This window comes from Nothobranchius furzeri, chromosome 12 (assembly GCF_043380555.1).
Source record: "Nothobranchius furzeri strain GRZ-AD chromosome 12, NfurGRZ-RIMD1, whole genome shotgun sequence".
NCBI classification, from domain to species: Eukaryota; Metazoa; Chordata; class Actinopteri; order Cyprinodontiformes; family Nothobranchiidae; genus Nothobranchius; species Nothobranchius furzeri.
Genome location: NC_091752.1, coordinates 71,553,171 through 71,577,599, shown reverse-complemented (window position 1 = coordinate 71,577,599; position 24,429 = coordinate 71,553,171). Strand labels below are relative to the sequence as shown.

At 42.7% G+C, this 24,429-nt stretch overlaps 1 protein-coding gene across 8 annotated transcripts in view; it reads right to left on the bottom strand.

The window, feature by feature from the left end:
* Positions 1-24,429, bottom strand: part of caskin1 (CASK interacting protein 1) — a 142,739-nt gene that overhangs the window by 105,495 nt on the left and 12,815 nt on the right. For 7 of the 8 annotated variants that reach the window (XM_070543025.1, XM_070543026.1, XM_070543029.1 and 4 more), the window contains exon 1: positions 13,907-14,203. The exons of the other annotated variant lie outside the window; for it this stretch is intronic. In XM_070543025.1, coding sequence (XP_070399126.1) covers positions 13,907-13,994 — 88 coding nt within the window. In that variant the 5' untranslated portion in view covers positions 13,995-14,203. Of the gene's footprint in view, positions 1-13,906; positions 14,204-24,429 lie in introns of those variants that run through there. 8 annotated transcript variants of the gene reach the window in all.

The following is a 24,429-nucleotide window of genomic DNA, read 5'->3' as shown; positions in this document are numbered from 1 at the left end:
GGAACCATATGATCTCCAGAGGGAGCTGGCTGCAGAGCCGGTCATGACAGAGGAACCACGAACAGAACAGAGCAGAGCGGAGAGATCTTGAAAAGTTAAGTTTAATCCTGCAGACTCTGGTCAGGACTTCATATGCTAGTCATTTATTCAGTCCTTTATATTAATAACAACGCATCAGACTGCCAGTAAACACGCTAACATTAATCACCGTAGTTTTCTAAATCCCTAATCCCAACCTTCTGGCCTGTTTTTGGTGATTCACAACTTTGTGATAACCTTGTTCTCTTTGCAGTAAAACTAACAAAAGCACGATTTTTAACGGTGAGAAGGAACCTGTTTCGTGTTTAGTTTGTATTTTCTGAAGCTTCTCTGGAGTTTGGCTCATCGTCCTGCCCAGTCCAAATCTACAAATAGCTGACCCTGTTGAGAAACGAGGCTCCGCTACACATCAGATAGCACACCCACTGTGCTCCTCACAGCATTCTGGTGCATCCGTGACCCGAGGGTGTGTCTGTGACGCCTCCTTTTCCCGAGCAGGAACCACAATGTGTCACATGCCGTTCTTTAGTGGCGGCAGCAGAACAGCAGCATTCATTAGGAACGTCCCAGGGCGACGCGAGATGTTTTCACTCGGGGCAGGGTGGAGCATTCCTCCACTTCGGGTACAGTAGACCTTGTTGTGAGTTCAGAAGCTGAGTGAAGAGGAAATAAAGGATCATTTCCTGCTTTTACTGGCTGCTCGGGCATGAATGTGCAGCAACGAGGACACACTCTGGGTGTGTGTGTGTGTGTGTGTGTGTGTGTGTGTGTGTGTGTGTGTGTGTAGGGGGGGAGTTAGCACAACAAACACCTCCACGTGCTGCACACAGACACTTTCATCGAAGCAAAAAGATGTAGTTCCACTTCCTTTGCTCCAAGCCTCTCTATTGCATCTATTAGCATTTGTATTCTTGACCATTTCGGTACCTTCCAGAATGAGTTGTTTCAGGGCTCTGTCACTTTAAGATAAAAAGCTGGAGCTGGCCACGCCCACCCATCCCCTGCTCAGGCTATTGGCCCTTTGCACCTACGTCACCTGTTCACGTGGCTCCACCGTGGAGGACAGCAGCAAAGAGGTTGTTTTTACCAGTTTAGCCTGGTTTCTACTGGTTCAAGCCCAGTTCACCTGTGGGAGACTTAACACAGCTAGGTGGGGCTCACTGAGGGCAGTGTCTATGAGAGTTACGTGTTATCTAGCTTACAAACGTAAGCTTACGTTCTCCCTGCTGCTGCTCATCAATGTCACCAGGTAGCCGGACTTCGCCCGCTGGACTTCAACACTCTGGGATGAACAGCGTTTCACTTTAACCCGGAGATGATTAGAAAAACTAAATAAAGTCGGGATCCTACCAGTTTCTGTCGCTGGCGAGGTCACTGGGTTCAGAAGCTACTCGCACACCGAGATGGGACAAGACATCACTTAACGGCGACGCCCATCGTGATCAATAAATAATGTAATTTTAACACATGTAATCCTAAACTGGAATAATATTATAGTAACTAATTATCTCACTCTTCACTACAGTAGACAGTACAGCACACCCTCCATTACAGCAGATAGGGTTATGAATAAGTAGCACGAACGCATCACAGTCGTCCGTGTTCGCACGAGTCTTACTCACTAAAAGGAGTTCGCTGCAAATCTGAAAGTCACCCGCTGACAACTGTGAGTCGCCTACCGCTGGTGTTCATCCCCGTTTTACTGAGTTACTGAGTTTAGACGCTTGTTATTATTTTATTGTGAAATTAAAGCCACAAAGGGATGCAAACCGGCTTGTTTTGACTAGATTTAATGGAGCTTCAACGTGTGTCAACGGTCTTTCTGCCCTCCATCATGGTGAGGGCTGCGGTCCCACGAGCAGCGTGATGTCACGTACTAAGTGTCAGTAGGGAGCCTAAGCCACGCCCATTTACTGCACCACGGGTCCCATACTACCTAAAAAATGAATGGGAGTCTATAAGAGTTACATGGATTTAACATATGTCTGTGAATTTTAAACGCCAAGAAAGCGCTGATTTTCACCACGTAGTGAACTACAGCTGCTCGTCTCACCAGAGTGATGTCATCAAACCAGACACGGAGAAGAGGAACGATGAGTTTAGCGAGCTTCGCATCCTTCTTCCGGGATGACAGAAGGAACATTAAACATGGAGAAAACCACTAAGGGGGAGAAGAGGTTCAGCTGTGACGTCATGTACGACACGTCTGACTTGTAAACATTTTATTTATGAATATTTACAAGCTAATAGATCTTAAAGTACGTGACAGACATGGTCCAAATTCACATCATTATTTATGGTTTAAACTGAAGTACAACACGCTACAGTCCCTTATTGTGAAGTCTTGTTTTAAGCAAATAATTCCTACAACAGGAAATGGATGTACGGTCTTTCTCCATGTTTGTAGTTTATAGAGACAGCAAATGCTAAAGCAGTTGTGCATGATGCATCCCTTCCCTTGTGTGTGTGTGTGTGTGTGTGTGCACGCGCGTGTGTGTGTGTGTGTGTGTGTGTGTGCACGCGCGCGTGTGTGTGTTCAGCTATCTCACGGTTTCTACACTCCCTCTCCGTGATCACTCTTCCTCCATCTGCCCACCCACATCTGTATCTCCACCCTCCCCAAGGCAAAAACATCTATCCACCTCTCTCTCTCTCTCTCTCTCTCTCTCTCTCTCTCTCTCTCTCTCTCTCTCTCTCTCTCTCTCTCTCTCTCTCTCTCTCTCTCTCTCTCTCTCTCTCTCTCTCTCTCTCTCTCTCTCTCTCTCTCTCTCTCTCTCTCTCTCTCTCTCTCTCTCTCTCTCTCTCTCTCTCTCTCTCTCTCTCTCTCTCTCTCTCTCTCTCTCTGTCTGTCTGTCTGTCTGTCTGTCTGTCTCCATCTGTCCTGTAACTCAATCATGGAGGCAGCCAGCAGCAGAAGTGAGCGACGACGTTTTGGAGCTACCTGCAGAGACCAAAGCAGGACGATCCACCATGTCTACACTGCAGGAATGGTTCTGTTCAATAGAATGAAGGTAGAGTTTCTGACCGGCTCTGGTCTGATGATGACCTGAGGCTGAAACCTTTTATGGGTCATGTGACGTATAAACGTTTCCTTCTTCTGGCAGCCGAGCCACAGCGCTGAGTCTGACTAAGGCTTGTGCGTCCAGAAGAACCTCCAGACAGCAGATGTTGACGTGCAGATCAGGAGGAACTTGTACTTCATCATCTACTCCGTCACGTCCAGCTGACTGACAGCTCCCACCAGCGTGTGGGGGAGGGGTGGTGTTCATCTCATCTACACAAGCTGAAGAACATCTGACTGTGTGTGACACACTCCAGCTGGTGATCACAGCTCGGCCATGAAGCAGAAAGGCATCAGCACATGTCCCCATGACCTCATGTCCTCTCTCCTTGTTGGTCTTCCTCTCAGCATCAGCATCCTTGTAATGTCTTCATTGACCCTCCTCTGGATGTGTCCAGACCATCTCAGCCTGTCCTCTGACTGAGCTGACCCTCTGATGGACTCCTTCCTGATCCATCCTTGTCCCTCCAGGTCTTGTCCTCGTGGACGCTGTCCCTACATCAGGGACATGCAGCTTTTAGCCATTTTCCCCTCAACTCACCAGAATTATCATTGGTTTAGAGTTTCTGCTCTTGCTGATACTTCTGAGACACGTGTCTAGGACAGACTTGGGGACACCGAATAAAGTCTTTTTTCTCAGAAATCTGAGCGGGGTCCACCCTGGACAGGTCGCCAGTCCATCGCAGGGCAACACAGGACCAACAGCCATGCACACACACACACCTAAGGATAATTTAGATAGACCAGAACCTGACAGTCATGTTTTGGGACTGTGAGGGGAACAGCGCTAACCACTGCACCACTGTGCAGCCAGGTTTAAACTCAGGCTGATGAAAATAACTCGTGTCACAGATAAAATCACAACTCAGTAATGCTGATGGTGATCCTTTATCACATCTTATCCAGAGGTTAAAACAGAATGACCAGGCTCGTTTAAAAGAGGAGAAGTTGTGCTTTCACGCCCACTTTAGTGTTATTACGGTAAATCCCGTTCCGCTGCTGCAGAAAGCAGGAAAACCAGAGTCTGCCTCTCACACTCATGAGCAGTGCTGGGCGAGGGGCAGAAAAGGGCCCTAACCCAGCCCCAGCATCAGGCTCCTGTAACCCCGCCCCCTGCAGTGCTCGCTGCTCCCCGGAAAACCTTCAGTGTGTGAAACAGCTGATACAACAGATCCCGGGTCAGTCAGAGATCCCACCACCAATGAAGGCTGGAGCTTTCCCTCTTGCTGTTTCTTTGTGAGTGTGCAGCCTCGCTAACGCCAGGCTAGCCATTAGCATCTCTGCTAGCTACGTAAACAAAACATGTAGTATGTCTGAGCGACCGTTCCTCCAACAAGAGCAAGTGGTGTAATGGAGCCAGCAGGCTGACAGGACTTAAACAACAGGCTCTGAGCAGGAATAACCATCAGATGGGTCTGATGGTCCTTCATTCATTCATTCATTCATTCGACTCAGTGCTGTTGGTCACAAAAGCCCAGAGAGTGGAGCCATAAAAAGCTCCAGTAATGTGGTGATGATGTTGAGTGATTCTGAGTGTTCACTGAGAAGCGATGGTGTCCTGAACCTGAACATATTAGATGCTAAAAGACGGAGCAATGTCCAAAGCACCTGCAACAGGTACATAAAATAAAGCTCAAAACACTCACATACCTTCATATTTGATCGATAATGTATTTGTAATTGAATCCTGTGTTGCAGAAGTCTGATGAGACTCCTTTACCATGACGTATAGCTCCATGGAATGAGCTACATACCTAAACAGGTGGGAAGCATCCCAGAATCGACACCTGTTGGTATCGACTCATGTTCTGGTCTGTCTTGTGGGTCAGGCAACACTTTCTGACTCAGAGATAAAACTGAAGAGGGTCTGAGAACGGTCCCAGAAGCCTGCAAAGTCTCTGCATCTTATTCGAGAGGAAAGCTTAAATGTCAGCAGCTGCGGTGAAAACTTGAGAATGGTTCGAGACATTTTGGAAACTCCCTTGAGTTTCTGAATCCTGTCCCTAAACTGATACCTACAGTTATGGCCCAGTGAGAAACTGGATCAGGTCATCATCTCAGCATTTGACCATGGGGAGACAGCGGCTGAGGGGTTAGAGGTTCAGAGGGTTGGAGGTTCAAACCCAGGCTCTGTCAATTGCAGTGGTCCTTGAGCAGGACACAGCAGTAGCTCAACAGGTTGAGCGGGTTGTCCAGTAATCGGAAGGTTGCAGGTTCGATCCTGGCTCTGGACAGAGCTGCTGTTGTGTCCTTGGGCAACACCTTGCCTGCTGGTGCTTGCCTGCTGGTGGTGGATGGAGGGACCAGTGCTCAGCAGCCTCGCCTCTATCAGGGCGCCCCAGGGCAGTTGTGCCAGAATGTGTATGACTGTTTGAAGAAAAGATAAAGATATATAGAGAAAAGAAGAGCCCACAGAACAGAGCCCTGCGGTACACCCCAAGGCAGAGGAAGAGAGGAGGAACAATCACCAATCACAACAGTAATAGATCTGCTGGATAAATAGGAGCGAAACCATTCAAGTGCAACCCCCTTTACCCCAAACCAAGACTCAAGACGGTCCAGCTGAATATAGTTGTTCACAGTATCAGTATCAACTATTATAGTTGCTAGACCTTTCAGCAGCTTTTGATACTGTGGACCACTATATTCTGCTGGGCCGTCTTGAGTCTTGGTTTGGGGTAAAGGGGGTTGCACTTGAATGGTTTCGCTCCTATTTATCCAGCAGATCTATTACTGTTGTGATTGGTGATTGTTCCTCCTCTCTTCCTCTGCCTTGGGGTGTACCGCAGGGCTCTGTTCTAGGGCCTCTTCTGTTCTCTATATATCTCTTACCACTGGGCAAAATCCTAAATCGGCACAGTCTTAACTATCACATCTATGCTGATGATTGTCAACTATACGTGGAGCCAAAAAATGGAAATGTGGACTCTCGTCTTGTGGCATGCATGACAGACGTAAAGGGCTGGCTAGCGGCCAATTTCCTCAGGCTGAATGATTTAAAGACTGAGTTCAATGTCTTTGATACCCACAATTCTTCTGGCTCTCATTCCACTTTTGATGGTTTAAACCCTAAGCAGTGTGTAAAAAGCCTCGGGGTAAAAGTGGATGCCAACCTCCCAACGACTCCTCAGATCAACTCAGTGATGAGGTATTGTTTTTATCAGTTACGCCGCCTATCTCGTTTAAGACCGATCTTAAAGAGGAAGCACTTGGAATCAGTTGCAAACTCTCTGTTTTTCTTTCGTCGCCTCTTGCTTGGACTTCGCTAACGCATTATTATTTGGAACTCCTGTCTCTGCTCTGAACCTGCTGCAGGTTGTCCAAAATGCTGCTGGTAGGGTTTTAACAAACACAAGTCAACATAGCCATATTACACCAGTCCTGGAATGTCTTCACTGGCTCCCCATCACATTTCCTGTGCGTTTTAAGATATTGATGTTTGTTTTTAAAGCCCTACACGACCTAGCTCCTCCTTATCTGTCTGACCTGCTGACTCCTTATGTACCTACTCGTATGTTGAGGCCAGCTGACCGTCTACTGCTTTGCACTCCCCGGATATCCTACAAATCACGAGGTGAACGTGCGTTTTTCCACGCTGCCCCCATGCTCTGGAACTCACGGCCCAATACAGTTACGCTGGCATCCTCTCTGCCTGTTTTTAAATCTAATTTAAAAACCTACTTTTATCACTTGGCTTTTAGACAGTGATTCACGTTATCCTATTATGATTTTATAGTTTTTGTTGTTGTGTTTTATCTTCTTAATGTTTTTAATTTTGTTTTAATTGATCCTGTCTGTTCAGCACTTTGGGCAGCTCTCACGCTGTGTCTTAAGTTGTGCTACAGACATAAAGTTGGTATGGTATTATATTATTATAATACTATACTATTATATCATTATAATACTATACTATTATATTATTATAATACTATACTATTATATTATTAAAATACTATACTATTAGATTATTACAATACTATACTATTAGATTTTTACAATACTATACTATTATATTATTACAATAATATACTATTAGATTTTTACAATACTATACTATTAGACTATTACAATAATATACTATTAGATTTTTACAATACTATACGTTTATATTTTTACAATACTATGCTATTATATTATTACAAAACTATACTTTTATATTATTACAATACTATACTATTATATTTTTACAATACTATACTTTTATATTTTTACAATACTATGCTATTATATTATTACAAAACTATACTGTTATATTATTACAATACTATACTATTAGTTTTTACAATACTATGCTATTATATTATTACAATACTATACTATTATATTATTACAATACTGTGCTATTATATTATTACAATACTATACTATTATATTTTTACAACACTATACTATTGATTTTTACAATACTACACTATTATATTATTACAATACTATGCTATTATATTATTACAATACTATACTATTATATTATTACAATACTATACTATTATATTATTACAATACTATACTATTATATTTTTCCAATACTATACTGTTATATTATTACAATACTATGCTGTTTTATTATTACAATACTATGTTATTATATTATCACAATACTATACTATTAGATTTTTACAATCCTATACTATTATATTGTTACAATACTATATTATTATATTATCACAATACTATACTATTATATTTTTACAATAACATACTATTAAATTTTTACAATACTATACTATTAGTTTTTTACAATACTATGCTATTATATTATTACAATACTATACTATTAGTTTTTTACAATACTACACTATTAGATTTTTACAATACTATACTATTGCATTATTACAATACTATACTATTAGTTTTTACAATACTATGCTATTATATTTTTCCAACACTATACTATTATATTATTACAATACTGTGCTATTATATTATTACAATAGTATACTATTACATTTTTACAACACTATACTATTGATTTTTACAATACTACACTATTATATTATTACAATACTATGCTATTATATTATTACAATACTATACTATTATATTATTACAATACTATACTATTATATTTTTACAACACTATACTATTATATTATTACAATACTATGCTATTATATTATTACAATACTATGTCATTATATTATGACAATACTATACTATTAGATTTTACAATACTATACTATTATATTATTACAATACTATACTATTATATTATCACAATAATATACTATTATATTTTTATAATAACATGCTATTAGATTTTTACAATACTATACTATTAGATTTTTACAATACTATATTACATTACATTATTACAATACTATGCTATTATATCATTACAAAACTATACTATTATATTATTACAATACTATACTATTAGTTTTTTACAATACTATGCTATTATATTATTACAATACTATACTATTATATTATTACAATACTATACTATTATATTATCACAATAATATACTATTATATTTTTATAATAACATGCTATTAGATTTTTACAATACTATACTATTAGATTTTTACAATACTATACTATTACATTATTACAATACTATGCTATTATAAAACTATACTATTATATTATTACAATACTATACTATTAGATTTTACAATACTATACTATTATATTATTACAATACTATACTATTATATTATCACAATAATATACTATTATATTTTTATAATAACATGCTATTAGATTTTTACAATACTATACTATTACATTATTACAATACTATGCTATTATATCATTACAAAACTATACTATTATATTATTACAATACTATACTATTAGTTTTTTACAATACTATGCTATTATATTATTACAATACTATACTATTATATTATTACAATGCTATAGTATTATATTATTACAATACTGTGCTATTATATTATTTCAATACTATACTATTAGACTTTTACAATACTATACTATTGATTTTTACAATACTACACTATCATATTATTACAATACTATGCTATTATATTATTACATTAATATACTATTATCTTATTTCAATACTATTCTATATTACTACAATACTTTACTATTATATTATTACAATACTATACTATTGATTTTTACAATACTACACTATTATATTATTACAATACTATGCTATTATATTATTACAATACTATACTATTATATTTTCACAATACTATACTATTAGATTTTTACAAAACTATACTATTATATTATTACAATACTATACTATTATATTATTACAATACTATACTATTATTTTATTACAATACAATACTATTATATTATTACAATACTATACTTCCTACCCCAATCAAGGGGGCCCAAGGTGCTGAACAGAGTGTTAAGAACAACTAAAACACATTAAAACTGTTATATAATAAAATGTAGAAGTACAACATTTAAATGACAGTAAAAGATTTAAAAGCCATTAAACTAAAATGATCAGAACATTAAAAAAAGAGTACAAATGCTAAGAACTAGGCCTAAGATGAACCTTCACCATAGGTCAATATAATTATAATACTATACTGTTATAATAGTATAGTATTACAATTATATTAAGTATTATAATACTATACTGCTATAATATTATAATACAAACTATTATAACTAACAATAAAACATTTTCCTTTTAACAAATTGTGTGTGTGTGTGTGTGTGTGTGTGTGTGTGTGTGTGTGTGTGTGTGTGTGTGTGTGTGTGTGTGTGTGTGTGTGTGTGTGTGCGTGCGTGAATGCGTGTGTGTGTGTGTGTGTGTGCGTGTGTGTGTGCGTGCATGCGTGTGTGTGTGCGTGTGTTATGAATTGTAATTGGTTGAACAGTTCCCACTGGACCAGTCATCAGGAGGAGCTTCCAGCCGAAGTGCACTTATCTGCAGCCCAGAGGTGGTTTCGTGACGTGCTCTAGTACACACCGAGCTCTGAAAAGCTCTCTATTTGCCCCTAGCCGTGAGGCTGGCCTCTACCAACTCTGCATTATTAGACAGATTTTAAGCCAGTGGGTTTCCTGCTCCACTGCATGGTCTGTTGACTTTTGGAGCTCATCGCTCCTTAATTAATGCTCACCGTTTAGTAGCCGTATGCACCGCTGAGCCCTGCAGCGTGGGCTTGCCCTTCTGTGGCCCAGAGGCCATTAACTCGTTTACCAGATGAAACCCTTTAGCTTTGTAATAAATACGACTTTTTAACATGAGACAACTTCTTTGATGCCAGCCTTTTTAAGGAACCATAAGTAAGAGTTCAGCAGTGAAATAATCAGTTCAGTGTCTCAATCATGCTGGAGTGAAGGCGACACAGCCCGCTGGGGACTGTCTGTTCTTCTCCTTTTAAAAAAGCCAAAGAGGGACGTAGTTACTGTTTGCGTTGCCATGGTAACCAGAATGGATGACAGCTCAGAAGAGGCTGCATTCTCAGACAACATTTCCAAATAAAAACTAACTCCAACCAGAACGACTCCCTAACAAGCCGTTACTCCACAACTGATCAGATTCCTTCTTTTATTTATTCCTGGCAGGACGGTCGCTCCTGTTTACCGGCCTTGGTCCTTCAAACAACTCAAAATAATGCGGTGTGTATGATCAGGGAGCAGTGGAGGTTCTTGTAGTTGTAAGATAAAATATGAACCTGAATCGGATCTGTGAGGTTGGTCCCAAATCCCAGCACAGCAGAAGGATTTCCTTCACGGAGAACGCGTTCCCTCCAGAGAGCACGCTCGGTTAATCGTCCAATAACAGAACAGCCATGATATAACGTCGGATTCCCGTCGGTCACGCTTGTCATTTTTTGGTTTCAGCACCAGTTACGCAAAAAAGCCGTTTTTCCACCTACATAAGAAGCATTTGGTGGGTAAAATAATTAGTGGATGATTCAGATTAGTTCAACAGTACACTCACGTATTATTTTACAATAAATAAAAGATGCTTCTTTAACATAACAAACAGGTATAGGCTGAAGCTATTGCTTACCCTTTGCTAACAAACTTAGCAAGTACTGATTCACAGAGTACACATGCATCATGTTACCCAGCAAGTAAACAGAAAATCTGTATTTTTAAATACATACATATTCCTTTTGTAAAAGGTAAGAACTCGTGTGGATGACTGACACCTTCGGTACTGCAGTTCCCCCGTTCTACCACCAGATGCTGTTCCTACACACGGTCACAGCTGCTCTTATGCTTAGGAGTGTTTCAACACGTAAGTACAAACTGGTAAACACCACACAAAGCACAAAAGTGGTCCTGTGCACAAAATACGCACAAATCTGTTTGTGAGTACGGTTGATAAATGAGGGCCCAGAAGTTTTCTCTTGTACCTCTACAAAGCCATGAATTCTTTTGGTTTTACTCTGATAGGGAGCCTACGTCACGCCCATCTACTTCCGGACCGGAAGGACGGGTCCCCAGAAGATACTAGGCTCCCCGGAAGAACGAAACAGTGAACGCAAGTCAACGCGGCTAAAAATGCAGTTTTCTAACTCTGCTTGTTTTGTGCCGTGGATTTCACGTATGATGTCCGTGAATTTAAAAGACACACTTTGATACCAAAAACGCACTTATTTTCAAATGGGGGAACTATATTTTAGGTTTTGTGTGAAAATAAGTCCTGGACTACAAATGCACTTCACCACAGTGACGTCATCGAACCGGACACGGAGAAAACTGAGGGAAAAGGGCTGTAAGTTCACAGGAGGAAAGAACCACCATAAATCTGGTCATGTGGTGAGTAGCAGCTACGCTAGGGGGGAGGAGCTTATGTGGTGATGTCACATATGTGACGTGCTGACGTCTGATTTGTAGTCATGCTAATAACGAATTTTTACAAGCTGATAAATCTCAAAGTACGTGACTGGCGTGGTCCAAACACCGTCATTAGTTTTCATTTAAATTGCGGTACAGCATAAATGCTCCAGGGTCTGAGGCGAAGCGGGTTAGGAAAAAGCTCTTTAGCTCCGTTGACTTGCATCATTTTATCGTTCTTCCGGGGACCCAGGAGCCGACCGGAAAGGGAGGAGAGTAACGCCCGGAACACACCAGCTGCGAAGCACCGCGAAGTGGATCGCTCACCAAATCCGTGCGCTGTTCGCTCCTCCTCTGCTCACATCTGGCGAGAATTTTCACCGAGCACTTCTGCTCACGCCTACTGTTTCCCAAACCTGTGTGTGTGTGTGTGTGTGTGTGTGTGTGTGTGTGTGTGTGTGTGTGTGTGTGTGTGTGTGTGTTCATTTTCATCTCTCTATTCTGTTTAGACATACAAAAATGATCACATTTATTGATTGCGGAGTTTTATTTTTATAAATGTCTTTTTATTTTGTTAAATTTACCATCCTGCCTCTTCTGCTTTGGTTGGACTTCCTGCCAGAACGTATGCGGCTAAATCACGGCTCACGAAACAATTGGCACATGGTCGCGCTCCGTGTCTGGTGTGTTCTGGGCGTTAGGCTCCCTATGTCGAGTAAGGAAGGCTACAGGCTAACGTTGAGCTAAGAATGGATGCTCCGGTGCTGATCCGTTGCTCACAGTCGCTCGGACTGGACTCGCTTGTTTTGATACCCGGCATGCAGTACCCACATTTGAGACCAGATGTCATTCTCCCGTCCTGCACCTTCAGACTGAGATGTTCTCTGCAGCAGTTTCTTACCGGAGTCCGTAGAGAGGGCTCTTAGCTACACTGCTAAAAACAAAGGTTGAAGTTGGAATCAAAGATGGTTCTAATTAGTCATAACATAGGGGAACCTTCTTCGGTTCTCCAAGAAACATTTATAAAGGGGTTCTTTAATTAACTTTATTAGGTTATCTGTGGAACCTTTCAGGGGCTCCACAAACAACCAATTATCAGGAGCTTCTCTGAAGAACTAATTCATTTGGGAGGACCTACCACGTTTTAGCTCATGTGGCTAGCTGGGACTGCCATCTTGATTCAGCCAGACTAACAGCTGATCCAAGAAAACTCCATATTTACCTAATCAACACCCAGTCAGAAAGATCCTTCTTTTTCAGTGGTGGGTGATAATTAACAGATGTGTGGCCCACCTGCTGCTGGAGCTGCAGCCTGAGTGCACATTCAGATGCAGCAGTGAAGCTGTCTAACCAGAACCGTTAGTGCAAGTGCATACACGGGTCAGAACAGAACCATCCATCCATTTTCTGAACCCGCTTGTCCACGTGGGGTCGCGGGGGGAGCTGGTGCCTATCTCCAGCGGTCAATGGGCAATCAGGCGGGGTACACCCTGGACAGAGTGCCCGTCCATCGCAGGGTCAGAACAGATCCTACGTATGAATTTAAGCTCCTTGTTACATCTGAGAACCATCTCATGAGCCGTGGCCCTGCAGCCTCCGAAGCATCCCATAAGGATGCAGTAAATCAGTGGAGGCATCAGCAGCCTGGACAGAATGATCCGTCTGCAGCTCTGTGTTGCCCACACATTAGAGTGGGATGTGCAGGAGGAACTATGCTGGATGTGGCTAAGACATCGCCTGCAGAAACTAGAGGACGGTCTGCTGCTGTGTTTGAGCTGGGAGACAGAGGTTTGTTAAACTAACAGTCACGAGGCCGGTGGTGGCATCTGCCTCCTGAGAGGAAGCGTCACGTCCAACCTGCTCTCCTCTCTTCCTCCCTGCTGCAGCAGGACTCCTGATGAGCTATCAGTCACACCAGTAATCTGTTCTGATAGCCTGGCCCAGAGCCCCAGGCATGTATTCACATCCTCATCATCATCATCATCTTCATCACTAAGGCCTTGGACAGCCAGCAAATTCTCTCACATCCCAGTGAAACCAGTGGAAGTTGGTTAGAAGAGAACAGGGCATCTTACTTGCTTTTCCCGGCCTCTGCAGCAGCTTCTGGACGGTGAGCAGGTCCTCGGTCTTCACCGCCTGCAGCAGTTCCTGGTCCTTCCCCATGTTCTTCCGCTCGGAGCTGCGCTACTCCCGCAGCATCCTTCAGCACAGCGGCGCTTCAGCCCAACCTCCGCAGGCAGACGGTGCGTCTACCGCGGCCGCCCCTCCAGGCCCCCTCCCTCTTAGCTCTGGAGGATGGAGGGATGCTCTCGGGTTCCACCACCACCGCCCCGCCTGGAGGTGCACCGCTGCTGGGTGGAGGAGTGGCGGACCTGGGGAGGTTCCAGCAGTAGCGGACGGGGTCGCGTGCGTAAAATTCACCGTTGGAGGTCGACGGCCGGCTGGAAGCGGTCTCCCCCGCAGCTCCGAGCTCACCCGAGCTGAGGAACGGAGACAAACCGGAGTGATGTAACGTTAAAGGGGGCGGCTGCGCGCGGCGTCCGTCCCTCCCAGCACCGTTTCGCTCGCGTGCTTCGCGTAGTAAACACCGTCCAGCGGCGCTGCCGCAGACGCCATCGCTCCGCGTGAGCTCAGCTCGGCGTCCCCGGGTCGTTTTTACTAAGCGAGAGGAAGACGGGGACACGTTCACGCGCACGGACCAGCTTGGAGCGCTAAATGTCTCGTGCGCTGCGAGATGTGGGCGGATCTCTCTCTCTCTCTCTCTCTCTCTCTCTCTCTCTCTCTCTCTCTCTCTCTCTCTCTCTCTCTCTCTCTCTCTCTCTCTCTCTCTCTCTCTCTCTCTCTCTCTCTCTCTCTCTCTCTCTCTCTCTCTCTCTCTCTCTCTCTCTCTCTCTCTCTCTCTCTCTCTCTCTCTCTCTCTCTCTCTCTCTCTCTCTCTCTCTCTCTCTCTCTCTCTCTCTCTCTCTCTCTCTCTCTCTCTCTCTCTCTCTCTCTCTCTCTCTCTCTCTCTTACTGAGGAGGAACCCGCTAACACAGAACCAGGCCTTAAAGGTCCTCTAGATAGATAGATAGATAGATAGATAGATAGAAGATAGATAGATAGATAGATAGATAGATAGATAGATAGATAGATAGATAGATAGATAGATAGATAGATAGATAGATAGATAGATAGATAGATAGATAGATAGATAGATAGATAAAGACTCGCTTGTTCACTTTGGCCTTTAGCGTATGCATCTTGAGTTGTCAACCTCGTGATCTGTCTCCTTGTGTTTTTTATTCTATTTATAGTGGCTTACTTTATTTTGTTTTACATTACAGTTTTTCTCGATTGCTTAAACATTGTAGCCAACCTTTTGAACCCAAAGTCCAAAACCACGACGCCATTTTTCCTAAAGCACGCCCATTTCCCTGAACCGGACGTGCCATCCCCGCTTTAACACGAGTCAGATTTGGTGAACTGTTGCTGCAAAACTCTAAACACAAACCCCTCCATGTTTCAGTGCCGACACCACGTGGTCATTTAGAAAGCACTCTAGTCAATCATGTTAACTGAAGTCAGCACACAATTACCCATCTGCAAACATGACGAGTCACTCGTTAACATACACCAATCAGAAACTCTGATGGGTAGATTACAGCCTGCCGCACACGAGAGCAAACGGCGTTGAATGACCGTTTGCTCTGTGGATACCTCGCTGTGCACGCCTGATTTTCACTGAGGTGAATATCTGACCGGTTTAGTATTTTCCGCCTCACGGGGGGTAGAAGCTCACCGTGTGCGCACTACTGAGCTGCTGGCTGAGCTGAAATATTCTAGTGGACAATCTAGTGGAGTTGTACCGAGACGGTACGGCTCCCATCTACCTGAATCCTCTTGCAGAGGCTTACGTCTCGGCCCAGCCGCTCTGGTCATCACAGGATGGTCGGCTTGCAGTGCCTACACCACGCTCAGGACAATCCAGACTCTTCTCATGCATCGTTCCACAAATGTGGAATGACCTACCAAGCACTTCCAGAACTGTGGCTTCCTTTTCAATTTTCAAGAGCATCATCTAAACTAGTACCCTCCCTGCACCCGTCCCCCCTCTCTACTGTCCACTCCTTGTTCCCTCCTCTCCATGACTGATGTCAAGTTGTTGTTATTGTTGTTGTTGTTAGCCTCAAGGGCAACATGCCGATTATCACTTGTAAGTCACTTTGGACAAAAGCGTCTGTTAAATACATAAACATAAACAATCAAAGCGCGTTCTTCGCTTACATGAAACCAAGATGGCAGCCTCCTGTCTGCGTGTCAGAAAATAACTGTCACGTTGTGGGGAAGTTTAGGACCCAAATATGCAGATTACCCAGGATGACTCGAGGCAGGAGTTGTTAAAAGTAAAAATCCTTTTATTTAGGAATGAAAGAACAAAAATTAATCCAAGGCAGCGAGCCAAAAAGTCCAAAAGTCCTGGAGCACAGGACACCCAAAGCTCACTTAGAGCACAAAGTCAGAGGAACAAAAGGTCCTGAACACAGGACACCGAAAGCTCTCTTAGAGCACCTAAAACCTAAGACAAAAAGCTCACAAAGAGCACGAAGACCTGGAGACAAGAAGCTCAGACAGAGCACGAACAAACGCTGACAACAATACAATGGACCGACACCAAACAGAGACAAGACAGGGCTTAAATACACAGGGAGAACAATTAAGGAAACAGGAAGCAGGTGTGTGGAGTGAGGGCAGGAGGGAAGGCAGGTGACAATGATTACCTAAATGGGGAAACAGAACCAAAGGAGGACAGATAAACCTAAAACTATAAACACAAAACTAAACCTAAAGACTGAGGGAAGGACTCACACACACACAATAACACACACATACACTCACTCACATACACTGAGCTGGGGACAAAGAGGCTGGAGCTACAACTGGAGGGGCTGAGGATGACTAAATGAACACCGGACCTGAGGGAATGATATGAAGGCCAACAAGCAGGAGACACATAAATGAGACACAGACAAAGGACACATGAGGGCGCTATGAGACACAGAAGGGAATCTAGAGAGGGATGGAGCGACATCAGGAGACAGGTGCATCTCTTGGAATAGATTGGCATAAACTCCTTGCCTGGCCACCATACCCATACTCTCCCAACCTTGTAATGATGGTGGCGGCGACGTCTCACCCACAAAAAAAGTAGAGGCATTTCCTCCATTTCCAGCTCTGTCTCCATTTTGTTCATTTTCAAATCCTTAAAGCAACATATTTTCATTCAGGTTGTCATTTTTATTCTCAGCTCAGAGACGGTGGGGGGGGGGGGGGCTGTTGGTAGTCTGGCCTGCCAGATTGGCCCAACAGAGGACGAAGCATGGGCACGGCTGGCAGATTAGTTCAGAATGAACTTTGTGTTTATAAATGAGTAAATGCTGATTTAGAACAAGGAGCAGCGGCTTTAGTCAGTGAAGCATCCTCTGGGGTCAGTTTAGAGAACATACTTACGTTTGTGGTGTAAACCTGATGAATGCCACGTTAGAGATGATATCTGTGATGCAGAACTGATGATTACAGGCGCACAAAGCAGTAAATCTGACCCTGACTTCTCCATTAAACCCGTTTTCTGGCTCCATCCTCCCTCCCACGGGTTTGAAACTCCACTCTCCTCTCCATTGTATCTGTGTGGGCAGCGAGCGGCGTTTGGATGCTGCTCCCAGCCTCCTCCACAAATCCACCGAGTTATGTAAGAATACTAAAGAGTAGCCCATATGGCACTGAAAGAGTATTTATAACCCTGCCCAATGAAAAGGCAGCTCACTACCCTGGAGCTGTGTTAACGTTTACACAGAGTGCATGAAGGCTCACTTTCAGATGGCTTCTCTGAGAAAGCAGGCGAGGCACCTGGGTGGACCTCTGATAAAGCTCTGTGCCTTATCAGCGACTGAGCTTGCACTTTTAAGTTGTTGATCAAAGAAACCAGAAAATAAGACCAGACGCTCGACCTACAGCCCCCCATAGAGCACCATGTGAGCACCTGTGTGTGTACATGTGCTTGTTTATGTAAGGTTTCTCTATAGGAGCCTCCAATAGAGAGTGTGAGGGGCCACAGATCTGCCCCCCAAATATGCGTAGGAGACAGGGGGAGCTCCAAGTCCCAGAGATCCAGGCGCTGCCCCAGAGCACAGGAACTCCAGGGAGACTGTAACCAGAAAAGCCCCCACCCCCCTCAAGAGGCGCAGAGGATTGTCCTGGGGGGCCACAACCATCAGCCGGCAGAGTCCCACAGGCCCGCCCGCAGCCTCCCACCCCCAAACCGGCCGAGCCTGGAACCCAGCGACCCGGGACCCAGGGGCAACCACCCCCGCCGATGACCCAACAGAGCCCAGGGAGCCAGATCCCACCAGGCAGCCACTGGGATCGATCAGGCAGACGCCAAATATCTTGGACATCTGGTTAGGATGCCTTCTGGATGCCTCCCTAGTCCCTAGTGAGGTTTTCCGGGTGTGTCCAACCAGGAGGACACCTAAAGGAAGAGGTGGGACACACTGGAGGGACTGGCAGGGAGCACCTTGGGATTTCCCTGGAGGAGCTGGCTTAAGTTGTAACAAATCTGAAATTGTCATGACAGCATAGAGCTAAGCACTCCACCGCTCCTCATCTTCACCTTCTTGATTATAAATCCGCTGCACCTGTGCGCTCTCGGCTGCCGCACCCTAACAGAAAAAAAATAGAAAGTGCCTTCAAGCTCCACGGACTTTCTCTCTTCCCCTGTGAACAGAGTGACGTGAACACAGGCGCACAGTGATTTCTACCGAGTAAACGGGCTGTTTTTCTAGTCAAAGAGGCTGTTAATCCCTCAAGGATTGAGACAGACCGATCTGGAAGACGGAAAACGCTCAAACAAGTTTCTCAGTTCGCTATTGTCAACAGTGATGTCATCATCTGGACACACCATATTCACTGCAACTTGACAACTGATGGATTGCTTAACATCACCAGATTGCCAACTGAAGAGATTCTTACGTCAAGCGAACGATCTACTAAAACTGAGAACGTGTTTTTCAAACTGCTCATCACTCTGTTTTGTTAAACGACCCTGTCAACTTTTCCTATGCGAGAGTAAAATTCTGCACTCACCTGAAAGCACCGCTCCTCCTTTATGGACAAAGTCAGCTAAATAAACTGCATCTGTGAAATTGCCCAAACCTGGACTATTACCTCCATTCATTTCTTGGTCAGACAACTTAACATACGGGTATATGTCTGGTAATGTATTTCCTTGTGTAATGGGAGTTTTTATTTTTCATCATTGCAACTTGTACGCCGGTTGTTTGTTATTTTATCCCATATGTCAGGAGGGAGACCTGAGTGGCGCCCAACGTCCATATTCATTTAGTCAATAAAGCAAAACCTGAAAACCGTTACATCAAATAGTGGCGCCCAACGTGGGGCCCGAACGTATTTGTTTGATCAGAGAAACAAAATAAAAATGAGCACGCAAGACCATAATGAGGAAATGATGGATTTCATGGGACGGACTACTTCTCCTGCAATTTCTGCAACCAGGTGAACCACAACACACACTCTTCTGGACATGGAGTTGACAGGGTTGGATTTGCTTGGACCTCCATTAATTGATCAGCCATCTTCTACTCTCCAGAGTTCTTCACCTGCAAGATCATCACTCACAATACAACCTTGTCTCTTACATTCTGCACAAGGCCAGTCTGGAGATCAAACACAGGGGTCAGAACTGAAATTGATGAAGGATTTAAATCAAAACATGGAGATCAAACTAAGCAAAATGGAATCAAAAGTGAAGGAGTTAAATAAAGAACAAACACAGGAAATCTATGGGCGCATCGATGCACAATTTGAATACTTCCTGTCGCAAATAAAAGCTTCTTTTGGGTGGAGAATGAAACACCAGCAAACTGAAGTGTTACAGGAAATTCAAACTTTGTTAACCCCAATCACTGCCAGTATTGCTAACCTGCAAACAGACGTCACCAACCTGCAGAGCGAGCTGACGGATCAAAGAGCCACAATAAAACAAATGTGTGAGGACATTTCAACAAATGTAAAATCTGTACATCAAGTTCCGCAGGCTATATTGGATCAAACAACTCAAACCACATATTACGACTTACCAGATACCACAGATGTCGTACGTAGACCCCGGATGGAGTCTACTGCAAGACCTGCGGCTCAAACTACTACTCCTGACTTTTCTACAATACCTGCAAACCGTAGCCATCTAGGAAAAAGTCCAATAAAGCTAGAGTTTCCAACGTATGGGAAGATGGAAGATAACCCCGATCCTCTTCGTTACCTGGAAAGATGTGAAGACTACTTGGCCCTTAATCCTCTAACTGATGAAGAGCTATGGTAACCTTGAGGAATGTGCTGTACGGCACAGCTAGAGACTGGTGGGATGTTGCCAGAAAACAAATTCGAACTTGGACCGAATTTCAAAAAGGCCTCAGATCTGCTTTTCTCACAGAAGACTATGAAGATGAACTAGCTGAAAGAATCAGAACAAGAATACAAGGGGACAATGAAAGCATCAGAGATTTTGCTTATATGTACCAATCCTTGTGTAAACGTTGGAAACCAAAAATCATAGAAGAAGAAATAATAAAACTGATTCTGAAAAATATCAATCCAAACTTGGCTAGTCAACTACGTAGTAGCAGAGTGAGTACTGTAGATGAACTTGTACGGATGGGACAGCAAATGGAGAAAGACAGAAATAACCAGCATCATTATGAAAGCCGGAAAAAAGAAACTACCTCAACAAAACCATCTTCTTACCGAGCTCCGAATTCGGAGAACACAAGGTCTAGATCACGCAATCAAACGCAGGCATTTTGTTGGCGCTGCAAAAGTAACCATTCACCTGCTACCTGCCCACACAATATTCAGCATCGTACCTTTTCACCATCTATCTCTGAAAATCAACCGACTCAACCGATGACTACAGGAATTCCTATTACCTTTGGACCTCCAGAAACCCGTACTACTGTTTCTACCTATAGCAGCCCATTACCGTCACAACTATTAGTATCATTAAACGTTGGATCTTGGAAAGGAACAGGAATTCTCAACACTGGTTCTTCATTCACCCTCATCAATGAGAATGTATGGTCAAAAATAAACAAAAACATGAACTCTTGGGAAAGAGGACACCTATACTTGGCCAATGGTAGAAGTCAACAACCACTTGGATGGAGCGACTTGACCATTAAAAACTCTCAGCCAATGAGAGACCAGCGAAGGAGGAGGGGCCGGTTCCTGCCTTCTGACTAGTGTTAAAATGTCAGCTATGCTGCTAGTTTTAAGTGTATAGAGCTCAGAAAGATAAGAAACAGCAGTATGTTATAGGCTCAATATTAGGCTTTTCACATTCATTCCATAAGACTTGTTTGGGGATATACTTATGCACTTGTGTTACCATGGTAACAGATAACGCATTTAAAATTGAATAAAAGATTCCTGAGACCAAACTGGTCAATTTGATGTGCCATATGAGTGGGTGCTGGATCCTGCTTGGACAGAAAATGGTTGAACACTCTCAACCAATCAGAGAGCAGCACTGTTTTCCCGCCTTTTCCCCTGGCTGTACTCCTGTTAAAGAGAGAAGCCTTTAAATCTGTCCTTCAGAAGTGAAATTGGACCTGTCAAACTTCTCATCACCATTCAAAAAGTACTGCACCGATTTGAAAAATTCAAAAAGCGTGAGTGGCAGAAGGCTTTGATGGTCATCTGTGTGTATTTTTATGTGCCTACCATGAATTGTCTAGAAGCTATGACAAGAACATTTTAGCTGTCTGAAGCCGATCAGAGGAGAAAATCTCTGATCCTTTAACATGGGTTTCAATGAGGGAAAAGCTGGGTCTCTCCTCTTTCTGAGGCTTGTAGCGAAAGAACGGTAACACTTACAGATAAAATGAAACCCATTCTGAAAAGCTGCCAAAAATTCCTACTTTTTGAGTTATAATTTGTTTTGGTAGTCCAAACGGTCTGGGGGTAGTAAAGAGTTGTTCACAGAAGATGTGAAGTTCAAAAGTTAGGAATCTTCAGTTTAGAGCGGGGAGAGACATTTTTTTTATTTGAATTTTCTCAAACAAATGAACCGTACGACCACAATGTTTGGAGTACAGTCATGACTTATAGCTCAAAACGAAGGTATATTCGTTAGCTGTAAGCCAGCGTGTGTCTCATTTCAATCGGACCTACGGTTCTCTCGGGACAACGCCGGAAATGGAGCAAGGGAGGGTCACTGCTCCTATCTTTCTCCATTATAACTTTTGTGAAATTTTCTGAAAATTTCAAGTCGTACCTCAACTTCTACCTGCGATTTTAGAAAAACCGTAAAAGATATCAAAAAGCCTCTTTAATATGTTAAACAGGAAAGTCTTGTGAGTTTGTTAAACTTTTAATGAAGTCTCTGAGTTAAAAGGAACCCAATAGAGTTTTAGGTCAAAAAAGTGATAGGAATTTGCTGAAAATTGACAATTCCATTCATTTCAATGGGAAAATTTTCGCTGAAAAAGCTTAATAACTCAAAAAATTTTAGATATCAATGCCAAAAGTAATAGCTGGAAAGAGCTTAACGAGTTGAACGTTTTGATATAAAATTGTTGAAATAGCTCAAAATTTGAAGGAGTAGAAAAGGTTCATACAGTGTACGGAAGCAGAATAAGAAGAAAACAGGAAAACAATACAGCATTCAAACTATTACAGTTTTTCTCAGTTGCTTTGGTGCATTTCTCACAACAGAACTGATCTCTGCACCACTACTAAGGCTTTTCTCAAAACAATTAGTGCAAACTGCAAAACATGGTGGATAACTTGCAAAAGTGAGTCGCTTTATCAAAAAGAAAAGTCAGTTGCTCAAAATAAGTAGTCAATGCTTCAAAAGCAAGTTCCTTAATCAAAACAGATCATATATTCATCAAAAGCAAGTACTTATATCAATCCAAGTGTCAGGGCTGTCACAATTACAAGTCATTACACCAGCACCTTTGGTCACAAAATCAAATGGTTTGAACATGTTCTCATTGTGACGGATTTCTTTGTAGGTCAAGTCTGGACAGCATGCATGGCATGTTGAAAACCATAAAATGTAAAGGAAAATCAAGACACTTCATGTGCACTCTTGATAATATTTAATTGAAACTGTTCACAGCATTGTGCAACTGGGGAAAAACAGTAAAACAAACATTTTACAGCAAACATAAACTCACTTAGACAGTAAATCTTACTGCAGTAGTTATGAAACAAAAAAACTGAACAGACACTGCTGCATATCAGTCACTGATATCTAGACGCTCCCGTCTGTCTGCCCACATATTTTCATCAACATCACAGCGAACGTCAGCTCTATCGATGCATCGGGGAAAGTATCTTCTGGAGTGTCGAATCCACCCTCTGCAGGACTCTGCTGTGATGTCATCACAAGCTGCATCCATAGCTGCTAGCAGGGCCATTTGGGTATGTGGATGCCTGTCATATACCTTCCACCTCCAGGAAGAGAAAAACTCCTCAATTGGATTTAGGAATGGAGTGTAAGGAGGAAGAAACTCCATAAGCATCCTGTCGTGTGCTGCAAACCACTGCCTGACTACAGCAGAGTGATGGAAGCTAACGTTATCCCAAACCACTACATACATTGTCCGATTGTCACCAGGACACACACCAATTTTCATTAGTGTGAGATAAGGTTCACCTGAGAAAAGTCATTTATGGAGATTTCCATGGAAACTCCTTAAAAATAGGGTTTTCAAAATGGGTGTACAAAGTGTTCAACAGGTTTGAGTGCAATGACACGAGCAATGATATGAAGACTATTAGTTGTAAGGACAATGACTATTCAGCCGGTACAAGTATAAATAATTGTGACATTCATGATAACAGCAAGGAGATAGTGATGCATAGCAAGTCAAAAGTGACCATTCTTTAGACGTTTGTACTCACTCAACTGCTTCATGTCCAAAGGCATTTGTCTTTGGATGAAATGAACATGAAACCACCACTAGGTTGTGCCAAAACGACTACACGTTGTGGAGGTTGAACCAACTGTTGTGCAAAGTTTAATTCTGTTGTGAGAAATGCACCAAAGCAACTGAGAAAAACTGTAAATTAAATATTAATCTTTGGATTAAATATAGAGCAAGACAGTTGGTGTCTGAACTTCTATCGATTGTATAAATATCCTGGATATTTAGACATGGTCTAAGTTCATATGCTAATTTGTTGATCTTTCTCAGGATCTAACAAAGCTGATAGCAAACAGCGTTACATCTAGTATGTGGATTGTCAACGCTACACAAATAAAAATACCATGAAATCTCATGAGATATTACGAGATCTGGTTAACTTTATTAGGTTCTAATAAGGTTATTACCTGCTTTTTTATAGCGCCTCCCTGGGGTGTGAGGGTTAGGGTGAATGATTACTGACCACCACCATGTTGGCTAATTCCAGTAGGCCTAAATTCCTCCAATGATTAGAAGGTTTATTAAAGTCAACCCAGTGGCTCATGGTTCTGCTAACAGGATTACTGGCTCCACTCCAACAGCTGATGTCAGCGTTGTGAGTAAAGATCTGACT